The 25,941-nt window shown below is 40.1% G+C and overlaps 1 protein-coding gene across 2 annotated transcripts in view; it reads right to left on the reverse strand.

The window, feature by feature from the left end:
* Positions 1-25,941, reverse strand: part of efl1 (elongation factor like GTPase 1) — a 75,611-nt gene that overhangs the window by 19,687 nt on the left and 29,983 nt on the right. For both annotated transcript variants that reach the window (XM_035155725.2, XM_035155726.2), the window contains exons 16-17: positions 2,676-2,807; positions 1,078-1,225 (exon numbers count right to left, since the gene is read on the reverse strand). In XM_035155725.2, coding sequence (XP_035011616.1) covers positions 1,078-1,225; positions 2,676-2,807 — 280 coding nt within the window. The remainder of the gene's footprint in view (positions 1-1,077; positions 1,226-2,675; positions 2,808-25,941) is intronic.

Here is a 25,941-nt window from a genome sequence, read left to right on the forward strand (position 1 = left end):
GTCTTGCTACAAAGTGATGAAAGCCTGCAGTTGCACAGTAAATATGCAACTGCCTTTAGCAGCTTAGCGCAGAAACAAAACAGATGATGTAAGTAAGAGGGGAAACAGGGAAGAAGCCTGGCTCAGTCCAGCACCTCTTGAGCTCACTAATTAAGATGATATATCCTTTTTGTTGTATCCCAACAAATACCAAAGGGTCAAAATGAGAGACTGTGACTTCACCTAGGAAAAAGTGAAGTTAAGCATAACCCATTTTAACGCAGGACTGAATAAGGGCTTGTTAGAGCAGTAGCCTGTGAACATACTGTTCCCACACACACCTACTTTATCATGAGTTTTACAACATTATTCTGACACAGAAATAAAAGTTTTTGAAAATTTGTCACTGAAAGGTAATTAAAGGGAAAAAAGAAGCACAATTCTTAGATCTACAGTTATTTTGTAACTACTCTCAGTACTATAAGATTTCTTGATCCAATGTCACAAATTAATCTCCAGGGCTTTTCTATAGGAACAGCAAGAAAACTGTCTCTCAACTTAGTCTTAGTTCAATTTGTATGGTATAAGGACACAACAGTCACTCTATGACAAAAAACTAATTTGGGAAAATTCTGGATCAATCATTGTGGCTGTCAGTGAACTTGTGTTGTTATTCTGTGGAGGCCAGCAGGGCCAAGACAGAGAAACAGCAATCAATGTGAGATGATAACCAGATAACGATGTTGCTGAAATTGGAAACAGTTCAGTTCTCTTTCTGATCCGAGTCGCTCAGTATATAAACACACACTGAATTCAGCCTGAACCTACATAACCCAATATATAAACCCAGTCACAACACAGGAGTCCAACAAATAGACAAAACAGGCACAGTCAAACTTAGAAGAAAACACAAATGGGGAAGAATGAAAATCTATTGTAGGGAAAGCAGACAGCACGTTAAGGGTACTGTTATTAATACCGATGCACTTGATCAGACTTCCTGTAAAAATAAACTGGAAAGCACTTCACCTCTTGATGAGGTGGGAGGAGAAGCATATATATATATATATAATAGATATTATGAGATGACAGACTAACCGTTCTCGGAGGTCATCCAGGCAGCGTTGGAGATGAACCTCACCAGCAGTGACCAGAACATGTTCTCCTGTTTCCTGGATCAGTACCTCAGCACAGGGATCTGCCTGGTTCAACAAACGCATTCCACGCACTAGCTTTGGCATCTCACCTAACATACAAATACAGAAGGTGGAAACCCATTCAGTGCCTTTTCTTTCCTGTATTTGCAGTCCAAAACATAAATCTTTTTTAACATTTTGGCATGGCAAATTGCGGTCTACTGTTGAATTTGGTTAAATTTATACTTTTTCTCATCAAACTACTTTCAATACCCTATAATGACAATATAAAAGCACAATAAAAAATGTTTATTTAGTAAAGGAAACACTGAAATGTCACATTTCATGCATGAGCATGTTCAGAGTTTGCTCCGGGACTGGCTGTGACTCAGGAGGAAGAGCTTTTTGGTGTATTGACTGCATGCTGAAGTGTCTTTGGGCAAGAATGCAACTTGTCGAGTGGTTGATATGACTAGAAATGAACTATATAAATACAGTCCATTTACAGCCCATTACCATATGCTATGAAACACAATTTCTCTTGATCATCTTTGAAATGTTTCTACGCTTTGTCTACGCTTTGTCACGTAAAACCGTGGTCACACACCACAGGTCTAAATATAAGGTCTCATGATAATGCATATGAGAGCAAAAACCAAGCTCAGAGCTCAGAGACAGGGTTTCCCCCACTCTTTTTAATTACCACTGGTCTATACATCAGCAGCAAATTTAGTCTGTAGTATTACCTCTAGTAAGGAAGTCTTTGTTTGTTAGTTAGGATGATAATGCAACAACTACTGGACAGATTACCATAAAAATTGGTGATAGGATGCAGTATAAGACAGGGAAGAACCCATACAATTTTGGCACTTATCCAGATCAGGGGCAAATCCAGAATTTCTTCCCCCTCTTTTTTTAACATTACAAGACAGAGACCAATTCATAGATCTTAATGAAAAAAATCTGGTATGTTTAGGGGAATGATATTTGGGTTTGTGCCGATCCAAATAAAAAGATCTAGTGACTTTAAATGTGGTTTCGCTTGGCGACTGTGGTTTAGGAGTTAGAGCAGGTTGTCCACAAACCAGAGGGTAACCAGTTCAATGCCACTCTATCCTCATTCAGTGTCGGCTACCAAAGTGTCCTTGGGCAACATACTGAACTCCAAATTGCCCCTGACAGCTCTGAGTGATGTGTGACAGCTGCACATACTGTAGATAGCACTGCATGAATCTGTGTGTGAATAGGTGAATGGCAAAACTGTACTGCATAAGGCATCAAGGCTAGAAAAAAGCTACATGTGTAAATACATACAGTACCATTGACCATGAAGGAACTGTTGGGTGGAGGTATGCGCTCTACTGATTACCATTCTAGTTTTATGCTAAAATCATTGTTAACTAGGCTTATTGGTTAAAGGCTACCAGTCATCATCACAGCAACAATATCAATAGACTGGGTTGACCGTCAGACACAGAGCTGCTGTCTTCAGACAAAAATAGGGAATTAAAAAAAGGTCAACATTATGAAGTAGGCATGTGTGTACCGTCCAAGACCTACTTGGATGTTTGGGCTCTATTGCTACCCGTACGATGGGCGTGGCCTCAAAGTTGAGTGGGGTGAAGGGGGGGCAGGCAGGGGAGGTTGATAGGGTGGCTGACTTCAAGACCCACTCCTGCAGACCTCCAACACCTAGAGGAACATACAAGAAAAACATTAACAGATGACACTGATATTGTGGTTATGGTATGATCAGTGTGTGTGTGTGTGTGTGTGTGTGTGTGTGTGTGTGTGTGTGTGTGTGTGTCACCTTGAAAGGGCTGACTTATTCATACACAGTGAGCTTCTGTTGCTTCAGTGGCCTGCAGAGTGCCTACACATCAACTTTATCAAGCATCACTGATGAGGTAAGTACTTTAATTTATTTCATTTGTAGGAGATTATGAACAATATTTAACATGAATGTTATCATTCGATGAGATGTACTAGTGGCCTGAGGATATGCATAGGATAGACGCACCCGCACCCACACCCACCCACACTTCTTCAGCACAAAGTTACAAATGTTACACGAAATAAAATCAAGAATATATGAATGTGTGTGTGTACAAAAACAAAGCAAGGACCGATTGTAACTTGGTAAGGTATCTCCATATGATTAACTTTTGAAGCTGATTGGTTGTGGAGGTGGGAGGTGGGTGGGACATATATTACGCTTACAGTCTGCTTGTCATGTGAATGTGCACAGTGAGTATCTAATAGTTTTATGCGGAATCCTGCGTGCCTGCCCGTGAGGACGTATAGACTTCATGAATTTTTTAACAGCCCACAAACACAGGCAGGATTCCTACTGCATGGGTAAAAGCCATGCTCATTCTCAGAAACCTACTAAGATTTTCTGTGCGGGTAAGGTCTGATATTAAAAAATAGAAATAAAAACATAACAGCAAGAGCAGGCAAATCCTGAGATTTAGTTGGAATACTAGGGCTACGTTGTAGCACTGAACGGGCCCGAGCACACGCAACTCAGGACCTGTTGCGGTTGGTGGAGAGAGCGATCGGCGACCGGGCACACGGCTCCGCGTTGCATGTGTTTTGCACACTGCGGGAAGGATAAACGCTTCACTTCCTGCGTCTGTCACGCGACGTCGATCCTTGTCTACGCAATCAATTGCAGATCACACGGTGAGAATTACATGTAAATCGAATGATAGTTGTAAAACAAAGCTTACTTCCTGTTGCCAGTAGGTGGCTTACACTTACATTACATACAGACATATAGATCTGTTAAAAAAAAGAAAAAAAAAAAAAGAAAAAGTCTGACGTCCGTCCGTCTGTCCGTCCAAGCAACAACGGCAACAGCAACACAGTAAAACACAGACTCCTTTGTTGTTGAATAGTGAGATCAAAGACATTAAAGCAAACTTTAATCAGCAGGCTCAACGAAAACTCGATCAGTCAACAGCTGAGAGAATCATAAGTCTACAAGACAACTGCTCCAACAGCAACACAGAGCCAAACTCAGAGAAAACAATGGAAGGCCTCCTGCAACAACTGGAAGTCTCAGAGTTAAAGAATATGAAGCTGTCGCTGGAGAACAAAGCTCTTAAGGTGCTGATGAACAGCAAGAACAGCAAATGGAATAAGGACAAGACACGGATGCAGGCTGGGATTGCGTCATTGGAGAGTAAATTGAAGAATGCCAAGGTGGTACAGAGAGGACTAGAGTCCAAGCTGAGGGAAATGAACAAGAGGTTGATCGTGAAGGACAAAGATATACAGTTCCTAAACAATCCCCCCGAAGAGCCACAGGCTGTCATTCAGAGGATAACAGAGGAGTTACGTGAGTACAAGCAGAAGGTTGAGGATGTCGACAGGGAAAAAGATGAAGTAATTGCCACTTTCCAAAGTGAAAAGACCGCGCTGGTCGATAAGAATGATGAACTCATGGCCAAACTGAAGACCACACAGACTCAGATCCTCCAGAGCGAGACTGACTGTAACCTCAAAGTCAACGCTTTGGAGAATCAGCTAGGGAGTGAGCAGTTGGAGAAAGACGTCTGCGTTCAAAGAATCAAGGAGCTGGAGGGTCTGGTAGAAACCACAGAGAAGAAGTGGCTCAACATGCAGGAGGACTTGCAAAAGAATGCTGAGCTCACGGAAAAACTGACGGCCATGCAGACTCAGATCCATCAGCTTAAGTCTGACTGGGACCTTAAAGTCAACACTCTGGAGGATCAGCTCAGGAGTGAGCAGGTGGAGCAAGAGACCTGCCTTCAAAAAATCAAGGAGCTGAAGAGTCTGGTTAAAGCCACGGAGAAGAAGTGGCTCAATTTGCAGGAAGACGTGCATAGGAATGTTGAGCTCACGAAAAAACTGACGGCCATGCAGACTCAGATCCATCAGAGTGATACTGACTGGGACGTAAGAGTCAACAATCTGAAGAATCCCCTCAGGAGTGAGCAGTCGGAGAAAGAGACCTGCCTTCAAAAAATCAAGGAGCTGAAGAGTCTGGTTAAAGCCACGGAGAAGAAGTTGCTCAATTTGCAGGAAGACTCACAAATCAAATCTGAGAAGATGGATGAGGATATCAAGTTCCTAATTGTGAAGACTATTAAGCTTCAGGTAAGTGACCTGATCAGCTCAGTTTTATTTGAACAATAACTTGTTGGATTGTGAGTTTGTTTCAGATTTAGTGAAAATAATGAAACACGTGTCATCTCTGTCTTTTCAGGAGCTGGCCCTCATATCAGACAGCGACAAGGCCAGAAGAAGAAAGGATGAAAGAAAAGCTCAGAAGGAGGAAGAAAAGAGACTGAAGAAGGAGCTGAAAGAGAAGAAGGAGCAGGAGAAGAGAGAGAAAAAGCAAAGACACACACACACACACACACACACACACACACACACACACACACAAGCAGTATATGAATGAATTAGAAGTTGGTTTCTGTTTTTTTCCCCACAGTTCAGATCAACCTGCATCTCTGTCTTGAGGGTAAATCTTGAGTCCAAAACACACCAAAGCCAAACAATGGGTCTCATTCACAGATGTTTTCTTATTTTTCTCTTGTATATGATGTGTTCAGAGAAACTGAATGCCAGAAAAAAGAAACAAGTGACTTGTTTTTTAAAGCTGTGAAATGTGCATTGTTCTTAAGTTTCAAGATGCTAAATAGTTCCAGGCACCTATATACTGTGCAGTTTAAGGTCCAATGTGTAAGATTTAGGTGAAAGAGATCTATAGGTAGACATTTTATATAAAATAATCCTAGTGATGTTTTCACTAGTGTGTTTCATCTAAATCGTACAAATTGTTGTTTTTTTTACCCTAAAATGGGCCCTTTATATTTAAATACTTTATATGTACATCAGGAGCGGGTCCTCTACAGAGGCAGCCATGTTTTTTACAGAAGTCCAGACTGGACTAACTAAACACCTTTTATGTCAACTGAAGGCTACCACAGGTTCTCTTCAATGTTTGGAAGGGGAGGGTGAGGTGAGGGGTATTCAGCTGCAACATGCAACTTCACAACTAGATGTCACTCAATTCTACACACTGAACCTTTAAAGCAGCACTCTGTAGTGCTTACCTGAGAAAAAATATCTGTGCTGGAAAACACAGCACTCCAAATGGTAATTTAATAAATTTAGTTTATTGTTCTGTCTTCCTATAAGGTATAAGCTATGTGAACACATTGATGCTTCAGTGTGACATGTCAGCGTCATTTACTATTATGCACCATATGACATGACTATCTCTGTGAGTAGTGTGTTTCTGGCTTCACTGTTTGCAATGTGTCAGAGCGGCTTACAAAAAGGAACAGTGCAGCAGGTAGAACACTACAAATAACATAGTAATAAAATGCACTTTCTTACTTTTTACCACTACCACACAAGATGTGAGAACCAGGGAATATCTATAGTCCCAAGAATGACCACCATGTTGGAATGCAGAGACTTACTAGTTGGACTATAGTACAACTCATGTATATCTTTAAAATGTATAAAAAATGTTCTCTGCTGGTTTTAGAAAACAAAACCCCATTCCATTTAAATATGAGGAAATACCATAGAATTGAGAAATAAACCTCACAAGCTGATCCATGTTTCCAAATGAACATTTTAAGATGAATAGCAGCATGAAACTGATATAGGATACAACATATTGTAGTACTATATCTGTGTACATCCAAATGTGTAACTAGTACATAACAAAAGGCAACCACTTAGGAACCACTCCTGATTGACCAAAGTGGAGGAAAGACTTAACAGCTCTCTCAGCTCTCTCACCCCCCCACCCCCCCGGGACCAAGCCTGGTTATACTGCAGAACTCAGAATGACTCAAGCCTGAAGACATTTCCTCCAACCACAAGTGCAGTTGGCTGTAACTCTGGTTATATAAAGATATTTTTTCCTATCCTCTTTATGCCCCCACTTCCTCCCTCAGCCTCCATTAAACCTGCTCTCAAAACACACACAAGAATGGGAGAGGGACAAGGTGAAAATGGAGAGGAGGTATAAAGAGACATGTACATGTGTAAGACTTGCATGTATCTCATTGGACTTATGTACTGTAAATGTAGTCCTGCTAAGAGACCCACTAACAATCCGCACACCTAGCTCCACTGGATCCTTTTTGTTTTGTTTTGCTCCACGGGATCCTCTAAGAACAGTGATGTCATGTTTCAAAGGAATTGAGTGGTGAGTGGGCAGAGATTTTCTAATGCTGGAATTCTTATCTCAGACCTAACCTGCTCCGCAGCAGGTTAGCAGTCAAGCAAAAGCTACCACCTGAACTAAACATGAAGTTACCCCGATAAACGCAAATCCTGCTTCGTGGTACAGGCCCCTGCTCTTAGTTATGCTGCTATAGAACTAGAATGTCGGGGGACACATGGAGCTTCTCTTTCCTCTTCGCCCTCTTTATCACATTAGTGTCTCATCAATACATGTTACTGACTTGACATCTTCCTTGGACTCCTTGTGATTTATCGTTTGCAGATCAATGATCGCTGCTGCGGCCACATCTTAGATCATGACGGTGGATCGTGAATCGGAGATCGTGATGGTGGATCATGATCGTGGTGGCAGCAGACCATGGATCGTGATGGTGGATCGTGATCAAGGATTGTGATGGTGGTGGCAACTGATCGTGGTAGCGGTTGATCATGGACTATGATTACAACAAGACTGCTTGATATACAATATGCCTACTCACATGTTCTACACTTACTGGGAATAACTGTTCCATTTCCATTGCTCCCTTCATCTCTATCAGACATTTTCTATAAATACTTTAAACATATACACACCTTTCCTTTATGTTAAAAAACTGTTTCTTCTAATCAATGTTAATGATTAATATGTTCATCTTTGATACAGTTTATAGTTAAACTTCCTAAGGCTTGCTTTCAGCCATTATCTTATCATCTGTACACATTCATATCCTATGGATGTATGTTTCTACCTTCTTCTCTCTACTAATGTCTCTCTCCTCTTAATCCCTAACACCTTCTGCTTTTGGAGCTGCCGAGACTGGATCAGTGACTGCAAACCACCTACTGCCCCTTGAGCCTAAATAACACCTTCTGCTACAATTATAAATAGTCTTGGTATTAGTATATTGTTAGCCCTACATCTTTATGTAGAGCTTGCATTAATGCATCTTCTCTTTCCTTCTGAAGGTATCATTTCTCAAAACATGTTTTTCCACTGTTGCATCATTCATTTCATCACCAAAATTGTAACCTTGTCTTGTCTTAAATTGCCTTTAACCTGCTGGTTTGAACTTTTTTTCTCAATTTTGTGTGGAACACTACAAAATAAGACACATGTTAGCACTGTTTATCAGCTTTGTAATAGCACTGTAACACAGTTATTGCTTATCTCAGTGAATTTTGTAACTTTTCAGCTCTTGACCTGGACATTGTCATGAGGGAGGTTCATGGTCACTGGCACTGATGACTTAGAACAATTTTCCATTAATACTGAAACAAGTCTAAGATGTTTAAACTTTATCCCTAAGAAAAACAAACAAGAATTATTGGCAGTTGGCAGTGTGAGTGATCATATTGATCTGATTATTCCTTGACAGAGATTCAGGAAGTGGGTCTGATTTAATGCCTCATACATAGATATGATAGAGGAAGTCTGATCATCATTCCCAGGAAGCATGTAGAGCCAAATGTATGGCAATAATTACCCTGGAAAAAAAGGGCTGTAGTGGTGGAAACAGAGCAGATTGAAAAGCAATGAATACAATGTGGAGCTGGAAATTGTTAAATGTTCTTTTTTGGATGGTGTTTTATTAGGTACAAGGCCAGAGCCCTGGAAATCTGCTCCCTTTAAATGTCCTATGGAATTTCCCTTGCTCTGGAAAGTCCCACTTACATCTGACAGTCAGTTTTGGGAGTGGGAGTGGGTGTGTGTGTGTGTGTGTGTGTGTGTGTGTGTGTGTGTGTGTGTGTGTGTGTGTGTGTGTGTGTGTGTGTGTGTGTGTGTGTGTGTGTGTGTGTGTATACTCAATTTTGTTACCTCTTTAAGATCTTTTCCAGCATAAATACTGGGGACCAAAGCCCTATCCCAATGAATTAAAAAAATATGGTCCTGGTTAGGGGTACAATGTGAATTGTGGTTAGGTTAAGGTTCGGGCTAGGCATGAATTGGTCACGGTCAAGGATATGGGATATGGTTTTGGTCAGGATGAGCGTAATGAATGGAAGTCAATGTAATGTCCTTAATAGGACAATTGCTCAAACACGTGTGTGCGTGTGAGTCTACACATGCACATTTGACCTAGATGTTTAACCTAGAGAACAGTTTAAAATTAAAAAAACGATTTTAAAATTTCCTGAAATTACTTGGAACATTACAGTCATTACACAGCTTTTGAAAAGCATTGAAAAAAGTGGAATCCCAAACATAAAGACTATGTTTGACTATAGTTCCTCTCCTTACACCATTCAATGCCATTACTGCTATGTAGATGACCATTATAGACATTTAATTGAAAAGAAACACTGATTAAATCTACTTACTAATTGAACAAATGTTTATCTGTTTGCGGAATGCATATCTCTTAAACCTGTCATCTTATCTGCTTCACACTTGGTATGTCTATTGTTAATTGCCCAAAGAAGTGCAGTGCCAAATTTGGAGCAAATTAGATGCACAAAACGTTGAATAGTTGAACATTTTCTTCTTCTAAATCCTTAGATAAACTACAGCAGCAGGCAGCAACTGGTGGCCTGCAGGCAATTCTCTACTTAAAATGTAGTGTGACGTCCTTACGCTTTCCGCACAGTCCATCGGTTCACCTACTGTCAACGCCAGACTGTTACTCTCGCGTCCAACTTGATCTCCACACTGTTATCTTGTGCTTCAATATTTTTTTCAAAGTCACACTACATTGTGCAAGTAGTCCATAATGTCTGTCCCGCCAGGTTATTTTGGTGATTCTATTATTTTTATTTCGGCTTTCATGAAAAACACTGACTGTGAAATCGTCATTGCAGATAAACCAGGAAGGATGAAGACAAAGTTTTAAAGTTAAAGCCTAACATTTAGCTGGTGTTTTTTTCTGTATTTAATCAAGTAGTGTCACTTCCTCATCTCCTCTGTGGAGTTTATACAGTGAAGCAGAGATGAGGGAGACGAGGCAGTGAACGAGGCAGTAAATGTCGAACAGTGGCGACAAAAAGTGTGAATACAGGGTTTTCCAAGATGGACCACTATAAACGATTAGCGCTGCTGCTTCAGGATCAGAGCAGAAGCAGTTGTTAGTTTGTACCGTGTCAGTCTTTGACTGTTCTGGGTTTTATTAAAACACCAACATTTGGAACAGAAAAGAGAAGAACACTAAAGAACATGTTGGAGTTGACTTCACATAAAACTACAGATAGAAAGTAGGCTTTTTCTCCCGAGCGGCAACAACACGCTTTTGTAAAGGTAAAACAGGCGATCCTCTCCAACCTCAACGCTCTGAAGCTACTAGTCACTTCTGTGTATTGGTTCAGATTAAGCGGGGTTGTGGTCCCGGGGTTGTGATTGGATTGGAATGTGAATGGACACACATGCAACAGTCTGCACCTGCTGCTGTGGCAGCATGTGAGGTTGGGCAGGAAGACATGACGCGGTTACGTCTTCGCGTATCGTTAAACCGAAACTGGGGACGTCTGGAACGCAATTTCGGTTTTGGTTTGAGAATCATTACATTCCTAATGATTGTGCTATAATATTATCACCATACCAGTGGTTTAAATGGTTTCACAATGATGACTATAATATAAGTTATCGCACTAATTTCTGGGACAAAATATCGTCCAACAAAGTTCGTTGCTGTGACAGGCCTACCTTAATATTTGTAATAATGCACAAAGTTAGAGGTTTCCTTGTTCAGTTTACAGCTTTGGTTCACTGAGAATTTCTTTCATATCTTCATTCTTAGTATTTTCTGCAACTAAGCAACCAACTGCAGAGTAGACAATCTACGTGTTATCATGTGATATGTGTTTTCAAGTTTGCGTTGATTGAGACGATTTGTAATAAACAGCTCACGCTCACATTCACAAATAACATTCTAAAACGCTGTTCTAAAATTAAAACATTAGTATGGATGTAGCCTCCTAAGTCTTTTACTTACAGTACAGCTGATGAGAGTTTCTTCTCCCAACTCTGGGGGTATTTAATCTGAATTAAGCTCCTGATTGGTTAATGAAAGCAATCAACAACGGAGTCTTCACATTACACTTCGTCATGGCACAGTAAGGGCAGAACCTCCATTTTAACCAACTCTTATCCAGTTAGACCAATTTTCTTTAAAACTATTAAAGCATTTTGAGTTGTACCACAATCAATGAAAAACATTCACATGGTCTCTGACATAATTATGAGAGAAATATCATGGTGACCTTTCACTCCATGACATATGAGATGATTACTCAGTGATAATTGTATGCTCACATCCACTGTGTGTGTGTGTGTGTGTGTGTGTGTGTGTGTGTGTGTGTGTGTGTGTGTGTGTGTGTGTGTGTGTGTGTGTGTGTGTGTGTGTGTGTGTGTGTGAGCGAGAGCGAGGCAAATTTGGTTCCAATTAATTGTTTTGATGTCATTTTGGCTGGTCATCACAACCTCAAAGAGCTTCTTGAGGATAAAGGTTTGACTTAAGGGTTAAAGTTAGGCATTTAGTCAATATGGTTAAGATTTGGGTAAGAGACCAGGGAATGCATTATGCATACAAATATACAAACCGTTTTATCAAGCATACTGCTGTAAATAGAGAGGTGAAGGAAGAGAGATGAGAAATGACATGCAACTAGTTTCAGACTGAAATTGGGACACTGTTGTCAGCGCATAACACCTGGAACGCAAAAAAAGCTGGGTTTCACACAGCCCAAGTTGTAGTAGGACAGTTTAGGATTGGACTCATATCCATTGGGCCGTTGCTGCAATCTTTGCATGATGGACCACAGAACTCGAAGAAAAACAAATAAGTGAGGAAAGCGTACTCACCAATTTGACTCACTAGTTTGACCTTACTCCAAGTGGGATTTTTCATTCATATATTTGCATCTGTAAATAGGTATTCCCAATAGGTTGAAGCAGTGTGCATAGGGCTCTACAAGAGTGACATTTGGTGTCATTTTGTTTGTGTTGGATGCTAATAACTGTTTAGTGTTATATTAGCAATTTGTGTTAGGAAACAGCGTATGCAATTAATGGAAATTAGCTAGCAAGCTACAACTATTAAAATCTGCTCGTGACAGTTGTCTTGGTCACAGTACTTTCTTAAGTCAATATTATGGGATCCTTGTCATGAATGTCAAATATCTATCTGCCTCAATAATTTGGTCAAACTACTTCTGCATTTCATAGCAGTACTGTGTTCTGCTTACCACTATAAGAAAAAAGAAAAAAACTGACAAAGAATAAAAGACTATAATCAATTCTACTGACCCGTCCAATGGAATTGACTATCATATGTATGCTCCTCCCATCCTCGACATTGGATCAAGGGCCTACACTTAAAGAGAGAGGCTGAAACTCTTCCAACTAAATCATAGAAGACCAGTACTCTGTGAGGTCAACAAGTGACTTTGGCCCTCTGATGTTTTCTACTCACTCACACTTAGAACTGATCTTAATAACATTTATTCTCATGCAAACATCTGCATTTTAAGGTCATTTTTAGAAATTGTGGTAGCAAGAAAGTAATGGTGATAATGTGTAAGATATAGTATAAGTCTGGGTGTTTTGCTGAGAATATGTGGTGAGCTGTCAGTGAGTGAACAACATAAAAACTGTGTGGAACATGTCAGAAAGGATCAAGTTTTTAAGTAGAAACAGCTTAATTAGTAGTGCCTGAGATGTCTCAGTACATCAAAAATGCCCCAAAAGAGCTTTTATCACATTGTTTAGTAAACACACTGTTTACTGCTTTGACGTGTGTGGTCTATGCAAGGTAACAACAGAGATGGAGAGATGACAAGGCCTTCTAGAAAACATCCTGTTTTTCTTCATGAAAGAGACTGTACATGGAGCCAATGCAATTCTCTCAATGCTATTAAAATGTCTGTATTTTCCACTCCAGCTCAACTATCAGATATCTTGCTATAATACCAAAGGGAATCGGAGCTCTGGCTATTTTAAGACCAAGTAAAAAAGAGCCACTCCACAGAGATCTTGGCCTTCTCTCATTTTACAGCCAGACTACATATTTTTTTTCAGATCTGGCAAGACGGACGTAGGACTCAAAAAATGTATTCTTAAAAGAGGAGGCTGAAATGTCAGGATAACGGCTGGCTTCATTTCCAAGAAAAACTCTATATATCTAATAGTGCTGAAATAAAATGTATTTGATTGTTACTGGTTGTAACAATCAAGAAAACATATTTCCTCTCTTACCTCTGATGATAATGCCCAAATACAGAGCAGCTATTTGTAGTTGGAGAACATTAAAGGGATAGTTCACACACACAGATGATCTGCTAATTCGCAAAGTGGTTTTTCTTACTACATGGCAAATCCTTCTCTAAATATCTGTCATGGTGGAAGTGCATCTGACTTTTAAAGAGATTGGTATGTGGCACTCTAATTTGTTTTTTGCATGTTACAGCCCAAACACACACATTATTAATTACTATACTACAATTAAAACCCTATGCCTGGAACAGCAACCTTTCTTTCTGCCAAGTAGGACACCTCCTACACACACTTGTGTCATGCTCTTTAGACCATAAGCTTAGATCACTAAAATAGAGCCCTATGTGGGGTGAACACCAGACACCAGTCATCACCTGGCAAACGATGAAGCATGATGGATGTTATGGATGAAATAATGGAAGGATGAAGGCAGCCAAATGCAGAATAGTTTTTCAAGAAAGCCCGGTCCAGAGTGCAAGCAATCGTTTACCTTTCAGCACCACAATGACCCAAAGCACACAATCAAGAAAACACTGGAGTGTCTACATGACAGTCAACAAGGGGCCAAGCCAAAGCCCAGATTTAGATCCCAGAGAACATCTATGGAGACCTGAGGAGGCAGTTCAAAGATGCTTCCCATCCAAACTGACAGAGCTTAAGAGGATCTGACAGGAAAAATCCAGGTGTAAAGCTGATAGAGACTTACTCAAGAGGCTTACTTAGAAAGCTTGTATTGCTGCCAAAGGAGCTTCTATAGCAGTAATAATAACTACATTTTAAAGAGATTTCAGTTGTTGTTTTTTTAAGAAAACTGCTAAATTTTCCAAAATATGTTTTCTCTTTGTCTTTGTGCATGGTGTTATAAAGTGTTTATTGAAAAAAATAGCCATCTTATCTATGGAAACGTGAATCTACAATACAACAAAGTAAGCAAAGATTTAACAGGTCTGAATACTTTGTAAAGCTCCTCCATGTCATTAAGATACAGCTTACTCAGGGCTCTGGTTGTTATCACAGAAGGACTGATAGTTATCTCTGTCCTGTGGAATCTGCACTGTGACTTGACATCTGTGTTCCCTGTCCAGGCATTGTTACACTGATCCAAAGTACCCCTAAGAAGACACTAGAAAGCTCTTTATTGTTAAATGTCTTAGTTATAGATCAGATTAAATTCAAAAATGAGATAACACTCACTCCATTACATAAATGTGTTGTTCCAAGCCCTTAAATCCATAGTCACAAGGAACATGTAACATTTCTGTCGCATTAATCACAGAATTGTGACGCAGTTAAGACCAACAGTTTACACTGATGGACTTTCTACATGAGCCCTTATGAGCCAAGTATCGCACAACCATTGCAACCATATCTGCAGTCGACCTTGTTGTAGATGCCTTTGTCCATGGCTATAATGGAACATTTAAAATGAGAGATCATTATAGATGAGGCCAGACATAGTCTATCTTACAGGGGTCATACTTTACTGGCATACAAATTATGAATTGGATTGCAGTTGATTTTTCCTAATGTAAGAGAATTTATCAATATCAACACTGTGATACCAAACAGTTGACCAAATTCATTTCAGTGTCCTCCACTTTGACACAGATGTCTCCTTTCCTGATAATCTGGTTGTTCTGTCTGCTTTTTTGTCGAGCCTGTCAACTGTTCGGTAGGCAGTTCCATGAGTAAACTACTATAGACATAATTTCAGGTGAGATTTCATGACTGCCGCAGAGCTGTGTGCAAAATGCATCTAAAACACTGATCCCTGCTCAGTGTGACTCAATCTACGTCTGTTCCAGCTTTTGTTCCTCTTGTCTCTTTGTTTGTAGAGTTTGAGGCAGTAAAGAGGGGAAAACATCCATTTTCCCTCCTCACTCACGCCATCTATTGGCTATGAGAGCGCTGCCAGCATGCTGCCTGTAACACATGGCTCAGACAAAGAACAATGGCAGAAAGCCAGCAGTACTCATACTGAACAATAGAGACGAAGGAGTGAGAGGGAGCCATGAAGATGCTTATTATGGCTGATGAGGTTAGCCAGGCCCTGGATCAGTGCATAAGACCAGGTTACTGCTGTACAGAGGTAAAACAGTAGAGGTGTGCAGAATATATAGGTTAGCACTCAAACACTGGAGGGTATGTTCTGCCATGCTCTACAGCCACCTGCCGAGTCAGCAGCCAGAGGAAGACACCCTCCACTCTGCCCTTTTTCCTACACTCATGCATGCACACAAACTTTCTCTCTTCTCTGTGTTTATATAGGCCATTGACTTCCTAACATTCAGAGCTGACCCATTTGCAGCCTGCTTCTCTGAGTTGTCCTCTACTGATAAGCACATGGTTTACACAGGAGGACTTTGTCACAGACAAGACTATCACCGCTGTCAGGTATTCTGTCAGAATCAAATCATCTCTGTTGAATTGAAATGAAGTTGTAATAGTTGTAATGCATTTATATATTTATTGTGTTAAGCTATCCCTCTGTTGGTTAGACATAAAACAGAGTAGACATATGAAAAGTCTGGAAAAAGTAAAACTCAGTCAGGCTTCTTTAGTAATGATTACTCTGAGTTTCCTGTTTAAAGATTTATATTTCATCCTCTTAACGAGGCCTGTCACAATATTAGCTTTTTCATATTTTCTCTCATTTTTGTCAAATTCCTCTCAAAATAATACCTATTGGGGTTGAGTGGCTAGACAATGATCTCTGTGGTCGAAGCGAGAGCCCAATTCTACGATATATATTCATCTGTTTCTCCTTAAGGGACAAGCAGTCTTGATAACGCCTTTGTCTCCTGTCTCCTCTGCTCTGTTTCTGTGTCAGCAGAGTGGGGAGAGTGTGTGTCTGACATTGGGCGAGAGGCAAGGTCCACACCCTGCACAGGTCACCAGTGTTTCACAGGGCTCACATACAATACAATCTAAAGTCTCCAATTAACTTAACCCCAGTCTTAATGTCTTTGGACTGTGGGAGGAAACCTTGAGAAAACAAACACAGACACAAGGCCCTCACCAAACTGGGATTCAAACCAATAACCTTCTTGCAGTGAAACATCAGTGCCCCAAAGTCCCTGTTTATGTCTTAATTTATTATCATAATTCATAGTTGTGCATTGTGGTGCTTTGCTGACACAAAAACCGAGCAGAGGTGATAAGAGATAGAAAGGACAATCAACGAGAGAGAGAGAGAGTGGAAGAGAGAGGGGGTTTGCACAGCACATTGTGTAGAAATAATAAACTAACAATAATAATGTTGGAGTCTGAAGTAGTTACTGCATCACAATGGAAAGAAACGGAATTTCTTCAACAGGCACAGGTGGATTATTTTCTTGATAATATAATGTGTAATTAATATTTAAACTTGTAAACAGTATATCATGACACCTTGACTCCCCTAAAGTATCTGGCTACATCTGAAAATGCCATTCTAGTGTTTTCAGGTTTTTGTACAGCAATCATGATGAACACATCAGATCTTGATGAACGAGTTATTTGAGTCGAAAATCTTTACTGATGTACAATATATAATTTGTTGAGAACAAAATGACGTAACAAGCACAGGTCCCATTAGAGGTGGTCTGGCCCTCATGCCACCCTCATGGAGTCTGTTTCTGACAGATTGGTCAGAAACATTCACACCAGTAGCCTGCTGGAGGTCATTTTGTACGGCTCTGGCCGTGCTCCTCCTGTTCCTCCTCACACAAAGGAGCAGATACCGGTCCTGCTGCTGGGTTGATGCCCTTCTACTGTCCAGCTCTCCATGTGTAACAGCTGGACTCCTGGTATCTCCTCCATGCTCTTGAGACTGTGCTGGGAGACACTGCAAACCTTCTTGCGACCGCACATATGGATGTGTCATCCTGGAGGAGCTGGACTACCTGTGCAACCTGATTGGGCTGCAGGTACCGTCTCATTCTACCAGTAGTGACAAGGACACCAGCAGAACACAAAACTAGAGAAGAGTCAGTCAGTCAGGATAAGGAGAGAGCAGCTGTCTGTCGCCACCACATGCAAATCCATTTCCTTTTTTAAGGTTTGTCTCTCTATTGCACCTGTTGTCACTTTCATTTGCACCAAAGCAGGTGAAATGGATTCACCATCACTTGTGCTTCCTAAATGAACAGATTGATGTCCATGAAGTTTAACTGACTTGGTGTTATACTGTGACGATTAAGTGTTTCCTTTTTTTAAGTGTTTCCTTTTTTTGATAGTTTCTGTAAAAGTGTGAAACAGTGATGTCAATGCTGCTAAAACTATTAACCAGTCAAACAGTATTGACTACAACACGGCACTATGACACATTTTCACATCATGATCTTGTCTGGCAAAATGGACCTAAAATAAAATCTGACGAATATCATTTTGGTGATTACAGAAAACGTTAGAAGCAGCTGTGTCCTATTCCGAATTTTACTGCTATGCAGGAATTAAATGTGATTTGGCAAGTTAATGATGTTGTTTTCCAGAAGCTCAATTTTCCAGGTCCAGACTGATTGGACTAAATTCCACAGGCTCAGTCTCACCAGTGTTGATCCGCTTTTCCATAAAATATATGCAAACATCATAATAAATTATTTTCCCTTTACACTTGTGAGCTTTTCATGACATACATATTAAGCCTATGGACCCCATGAGAGGATCTAACCTGTTGTTAAATGTATAACGAGGCCTATAGGTGAAAAATTAAACATTCTAGAGTTTTAATGAAGACAAATAACTCTAATCTATTCCTGCCCTTCGCCCACCCTTTTCTTGCCAACCACATGATGAATGCAGACAGACATGTTCATGTGAGAGTCAAAGACCTGAGACAACATTTCAGGGAAAAAGGCAGATAAGAAAAATCTAGATCAGCAAGAGTGAGACAGACGGTTGTAGGGAGAGGTAGACAAAGTGAGAGATAATGAAGAGAAGAGCAGTGAAGGAGGAAAAAAAAAGGAGACAAGAGGAGGGGACATGAGGGAGGATGTGGTCAATAAATTTCCGAGGGGAGAGCAGAGGACTGATGAGGTGGAGAATGCTTCATGGCTGTGGGATCCCAGCAGGGCTCAGCTGGGACTGGAAACTGTGTCAAGGACGACTGAGAAAGAGACGGATGAGTCAGGAGCATCAGAAAACTCTTACTGCCGCGCACACACACATTCACACACACACTTTTGTAATTCCATCTAATACTGCTTTCAGACATCCACTGGACTCTCCAGTTAACGTTCCTCCTGGGGAGGTGCATGTGTGCACGCAAATATCCCAGTGAGACGATCTGCAGTTTCTACGGACTTTATCCGCCTGCCTTCCTTGTATATAAAGTCCTTGAACACCTTAACCATCCAAACTAAATGCCTAACCCTAACCTAATTCTAACCCTAAACCTAAATCCAAGTCTTAAACCTCAAACAGCCCATTGAAAAAGGGAGGACCAGTCAATATTTTCGAACTTTCCCCAAAATGTAGGGTCTATGCTTAAAATGGTCCTCACAAAGATACAGGAACACACACACACACACACACACACACACACACACACACACACACACACACACACACACACACACACACACACACACACACACACACACACACACACACACACACACACACACACACACACACACACAGCTTGAGTTCCATTTCTGTTCATTAAGGACACATTTTTGAAAAATAAATTCCTGAATTCTTAAAAGTTAAGCATTTCACTCAACTAACATGAATCAATATTAGACAACAAATGCAACATCCCCTTAATAATTCAAATTATGACTTAACTAGGCCTTACCTTCCTTTACCAAGCACTCTCTAAAGTTAAAGGCAAACAATGATTCTAAGGAATAATTTATCGATACTGCACCAGGAACTTATGTTTAAAGGAGAGCCCTCAACTCAAATCGTCTCTTGATGAAAACCATTTGATATGGTTAAAATGCAGTCTTTCAATCGAGAATGTTGTTTCCAACGTAAAAAATGAACTGTGAAGTCAGTCTTATTTTCTATTTCAGCAGGTGTAAGGTAAAACATCGATAATACCATTTGTTGGTATTTGAATGTATTTTCATTTTAGATGGAGCAGAATATTCCCCTTCTATCAGTCTCTACATACGTTAAGCAAACACATGTTGGTTCTACAGTATCTTTGCTTAACAACAGATACTTATCTTCCACTTGTGGTTTTGTCAATAAACTATAGTCTGTGGTAAACAGCACTAAGAAGATGCATCATCTGAGCATAAGCGATACAGCAAAATAAAGTTTTATAATATTTTAAGTAAAAGGACTAAAAATAATCTTGAAATGCCAAAGAGCAAAAGTCCTATTTGCATTGCTGGAGTACAGACCACTGTAAAATAGGTTTAAAGAGACGATTTAGTGACTGAAGTGGAACACTACAAGAGACAGTGTTATTATTCATGATCTGATCTGCTCTGCACTGAAATGAACCCGGCTAGCCTTTGCCGTCACCCTGGTGTGGTTGACATCATTGAAATTATTCAGTTGGTCTATTCTTCTAAAGATCTGGGTCGCTAGTCACCACTGGCATGCCGAGAGAAGCCTAATGCAAAACAAATGTTTTCATAAAGTTGTCCAGTGTTGAATCAGCATCATTCATCTCACTCAGACTCCTTTTCTTCAGTCCTTTTCCTTTCCCCCTGAGGACTGACTTGGATGACTCGGGTTGTGGCTGTGTCTCTTCAGACAGCTGCTTTGCATTAGATACTGATGATGAGAGTTTGATGCTGCCCACATCTTTAACCCCTGTGACAAACAATTGGCCTTACTAAGCTCATCATCAAACACCACTGAGCTGCCTGTTTATTTTCCCTCTGCTGCAATCATAGATAAAACCCACAGCTGGGGGTATGGTACTAATCGAAAACAGTGAACAGAACTAAACAAAGGACTTTTGTTAAGGCAGTCAGAGAGTTTCCACGGTTCATTATTTGCTAGTCCAAATACATGCCATTCTACCTCTTATGGGGCAATTTTACATCAGCTGTTAAAAGATCTGCTGATCTATTGACTTTTTATATCAGCATAGAGACAGACATGCTAGAGAAATGGAATTCAAGAGGAAAGAAAACACTAATCGCCACATCTAGTCCACAAGCTCTTCAACTTTAGAATTGGCTTTATTGTCCCAATGCCCTCTGTATAGAGAACCAACCATAGCCCACATGTATTATACAATGTATGCACAACAGTATGCAGTAGTATACCTGAACATTACCTCTAAAGTGTTGTTGCTGTTATAAGAGCCTTCACTCTACTGTTTTCAGTATGTCCGGGGTTTACGGACATAACATTAGCTCTTTTGAGGCTCAGCTTGTGTTATAAATGTCGAGTTGTCAAAATGGCAATGCTAGTAATGTCAGTGATGTCTTTCACTTTATATGGAAAACATGCTACCCAATGCCACACTCAGAACGGACTCAGAACGGCTCGCTTTTCATTTCGGCACCCATGTTAACAGATTAGAGCGGCTGCACTGCCTGTGGTTCAGCCGTGCTGCTCTTCTAGAGAATAGAGGTCTTAACATCCTTTCAACATCATGTCTCTAACACTTAAAAGTACTCTACTTTTTATATACAGTGTAATGATATGTAGCGGAAAGTAAAGTATTTGCTCTGTCACCTGATTACACCCAAATTGATGCGACCATATTCAAACTGTTGATTACATTTTGATTATGAATGAAGTATGTTGTGGTGGTATATGTTTGACTAATTGTTGTCTATTTTGGTCTCCGCCACCTCCTTTAGCTGCTAAATGTCCACTGTATTCACCAACTAGTCTTTGACTGACTGCTGCATGCTGACCAGTGGGCGTATGATGGGTTTATCAGGCTTTTACTGAAAACAGCTGCCTGCTGCAGCTACAGGAAACAAAGTTGATAGGAGCAAAGTTTCATGCTTGAAAACCAGAAGTATTAGCTTTAGCTTCTTCTGATAAATCAATGTTGGTTGGTCTATGTAAGCCACATCTTTTCATATATTGATGCGAAGGAAACTGACAAGTCTAGCTTTGAAGGCATTGGGCCTCATTCACCAATATCTTTAGATAAAAAAATAATAATCCTAATTAGCATAGGTGAACTCCCCGCATGAGACAGCAGGGCCATGTGGACTCACAGAAATCACAAACTAAAATTTAAATTTAAAAACTTAAAAATGTCTAAATGAAAATCTAAAGACAGTGGCACACCTGACTCAGACCGTAAAATCTAATTTTATTTGTATAGCCCATATTCACAAATCACAATTTGTCTCATAGGGCTTTAACAAGGTGTGACATCCTCTGCCCTTAACCCTCAGAAGTGGATGTAAAATAATTTGGGACATAGTTACACATTTAGTGAAAGCTGTATCAGCTGAAAGTCGCACAGTTGAAATAAAAAAAAAGTGTTTGATCTCAAATCTGAAGTCAAAAGAAATATTGTCAAACGCTGAGGAGAGAAGGGAAGGTGAAAGGTTTGACTACGTTATCTGATCTGGACCAGCGCATCATTGGAAACACAGCAATGCAGGTGAACCCTCAGCTGATCATCTGTGGAGACCAGACTCAAGCCTGTCGGGCTGGGTTCCGACTAATTTTTTAAACAATATTCTGTTTCGAGTCGGGTCGGTCACGTTGACTGGTCACATTTTTTTCACTGAATATGTCAGAAGCCGGTCTATTTTAAGATAAAAATGATAAAATATTATGGTGATTTCATTTTTACAACTGTAGAATAAAAGAACATAATAATTGAGCCAAGTAGCCAAGTGTGCGTAAGAGTGCTTTTGAGTGTGCAGAGATTCTGTCTCATAGCAACAAATTCCAGTTAAGAAAACATTGGTGAATGTCAGAATCTTCGTAAAAACTGTGTAAGCGGGTTTTAAGAAGAAATTTCTTCTTAAGAGGGATTGGGCCTCGAGTCCCATGATGTGTAGTAGTTTAGTGTCATCTGGTGGCAGTATCAACAATGACACTGGATTAGACAAGAGCGCATGACAGTATCCCAAAGATCCAATGAAATATATAAATGATATTCAACAAAACCCAAAGCTACAGACAAAAGCTTGTTAAAAAAACAACAACTTAATTGCAGGATTCAAGGACCAAAGAAAGTTCTAACCATCAAACCCTTCACCTGCAGCTGTAATAGTGGATGATTGAGTGTGCATGTTGGATTCAAAGCTGAACTGTCATACAGCCAAAGCATGATGTGAGGCCTTGTTTCCCTGGGGTGCTGTTTCTAATAGCTAGCAAGAAACAGAGGAGGGAGGGCAGCAAGACTCAGAGCATAAAGCCTGCAGCAGCTGACTTTCCTTTGCCCATCTGCCGCTGTGCATGTGTGTGTGTGCATGTTATCTGTTATTCATTTAAAATGGCCATAATGGACCATAAGCACTCTCATGACACACTGACACACAAAGACAACATAGTGCTTTGTCATGAAGTCTGGGCAGTATACTTTCATGTGGTTAAGTAGAAAATGATGTTTCCCACATCAAATGGTGCCTTGTGAGCACATTGTGAGAATGGTGTTCTCTTCCCTCAATTACTTACTCCACCGGCAGATAATAATCGGGGTCTAATCAAGGCCAATCCTGGTGGGGTTTACACACTGGTGCTCTGCTGGCAACTTCCTCCCTGCCGCAGTCCACTAACAGAGCAGGAATGATGGCTCCCACATGGCTCAGGCACAGAGAGTGTGATTTTGTGGGTCCGCACATGGTAGAAATTGTTTCCACACTGCCTGCCTGTTCAACTTTCTGCTTAGTCATCGAGCTTCTTAGTGGAATGCAGTCCAGGGGAAACAATCTGACTATGTCGTACTTATCCAGAGTTTACATTAGACTTGACAGACAGAGGTACAGACATATTATCATCTGTCATTTAATTTTTATTTTACAATGATAATGATACCTAGCATATAATAGCATTTAATTAACAGAACAAACTAGAAGGCCGCTTGGAGAGCTCATACCAAGTGCCCTATCTCGAAATAAATAAATACAAATCTTGAATCCACCCATTTATCTACCCACTGTAGCTTATGCGCAATCATGCCTCCTTTGAGGCCGTGCGTCACATACATAAGGCAAAAGTCCCAACAACTTGTGGAGAGAGGCTTTCCACATCGTTTCTACTTAGCATACCTCTGATATCCCTCTTTTAGCCATAGCATCACAAGAGGTATCATAGGATACTTACACCTGCACCTACCTCTAAGTTGTTTGCTCCACAGTTGTAGCTGATTATTATTATTTAAAAAGTTAATTATCAAAGTCAGAGCTGCATTCAGAATCAAACTGTATTTAACATCAGCAACACATTGTTAGCTGTTTGATAATGTAGTCCAGACGAAGGCCCTTGATATCGATTGTCATTATGTTTCTAACGTTGAAGGGATCTACACATAAAATATCTTGTATTTTTTACAATGCTTTTACATGTCTGTAATTAGAAAAATCAAGAATAGCCATGTCACACAAACTCAGAGCAGCTTACATTAACTGCATCAGACTTGAGTCAGGTTGAGACACAATAAACACAAAAAGACAAAGTTATTATCTGGTTTAATAAGTATGAAACAACATCCCTGAAAGTTCCATGTTATCCCAGCTTGTAGTTCAAATGCTCATAAGATTAGTATTGACACTTCGGCACTTTCTATTTCCAATAAACATTGTAGCATTATACCACATAGTATAGCATTACATTGTGGATTTGGGACACTTATAAGAGTCAAACAAATATTTGGCCTAAGCCACCGATTAAATCCAACACTGTAGAACCATTGACAGATGTTAAAACTGTCCAGTGAAGGCCACTCTAAGAACAGCTCATCTGCAAGTTGACAGTCCAAACTAAATAAGGAGCAGGAGGATCTGTGATACTAGTGATAACTTGTTCTTATGATGCATTCTGCCCCACACTCGTACTTACTGACTGATGACTTCATGTCTATATCATGATGCACATCTCCTTTATAATTCATGACAGTCTCACAGGAGCATCTCTCAGACGTCAGTTCAACATTTCCAGCAATCTGATTAAAGTGGCCAAGAACATTAATGTGAGCTCCCATCAATACTGCACAATCAGAAACAATGAGGACATGCCACATTGTGAACATAAAAGACAAGCACACAATACACACACTCGTTTTAGTAGATTTTAGAGGTACTGTCTTTTGTCATGCTCTCTAAGGGCGATATTAACGTTTACTTTATTACTAGTTAAATGAGACCAAGCTAAATGAATGGAGGCAGACAGTAATAAAAAGTAGAGAGTGAGACATAGAACTGTTCAACTTTAAATAATCATGTGCAATATCCATTAATCTTACAATGATTTTCTTGATTAAATGAATAATCATTCTGTCTCTGAAGTATCAAAAAGGCAAATATAGCCATATAATTTCTCTTTTCCCCAGATGATGTTTTCAACAGCCTACAATTTAAATATGTTCATTTTACTACTATATAAGACAAGGAAACGCAGAATATACTCACACTCATCAAGGTGGAACCAAACAATGTATGACCTTTTAGCTTAAGATATTGATTAAAACAACAAATTTAGTTTGACTATATATTTCAACTCTAAAATAGAGCATTTCTTACACTCATGATCACTGGCAATGAAGATAGCACCTTGTAATATTTGCACTACCACTAATCAGTATTACTTACATTCTCATTCATTCATTCTACTCAGTAATATATCTTTTTTAGTGATAGCGTTAGCTGGGTGCTGTGTTTTTTCATTTCAAAAGGATTTGGCACAAACAGTTAATATTACATAATCAGAGAGTGAAACTTGTTTCTGTTTGCCCACATCGATACTCTCAGCTCCAGTGTCAGGTATTTGCAAGTTCTGCCTACCTGCAGACAACTGGGAATGTACACAGCTAAAGTGGCCCTGAAACCACTGATGTGTCTCAGTTTGTAGTGAAAGAGGTCATTCATGAATAGATGTCTGAGAAAAACTAAATCACGGTGTAATATGAAGACAGCTGACAGAGCTATCAACAGCAACCACAAGAATGCACCATGAAATGAGGTGTGCGATTGCCAGATAAACACTGCAAAATGTACAATCATTTAGAAAGAAGCATGAGTTCTCAGAGAAACGTGAAGGACAGAAAACAGGCTTTCAAAGTGATGATGTAAGAATCTAGGGAGGTTCTGGGTTTCAGTCAAAATGTACATCAAGTTTTGAGAGGGTGTTATGCAGAAGAGAAACATGATGTGCACTAGGGAGGGTCCAAACACTGTTTCCAACCTCAGCCTCCGTGATCACTCTCTGACAGCGGTGTCAGACAGAAGGATGCTGTCGAAGTTACATGCCATTCTGGACAATGTCTCCCACCCTCTCCATGACGTGACACTTTCAAGTCAACAGACTGGACTCATTACA

This window comes from Hippoglossus stenolepis, chromosome 1 (genome assembly GCF_022539355.2).
Source record: "Hippoglossus stenolepis isolate QCI-W04-F060 chromosome 1, HSTE1.2, whole genome shotgun sequence".
NCBI classification, from domain to species: domain Eukaryota; kingdom Metazoa; phylum Chordata; class Actinopteri; order Pleuronectiformes; family Pleuronectidae; genus Hippoglossus; species Hippoglossus stenolepis.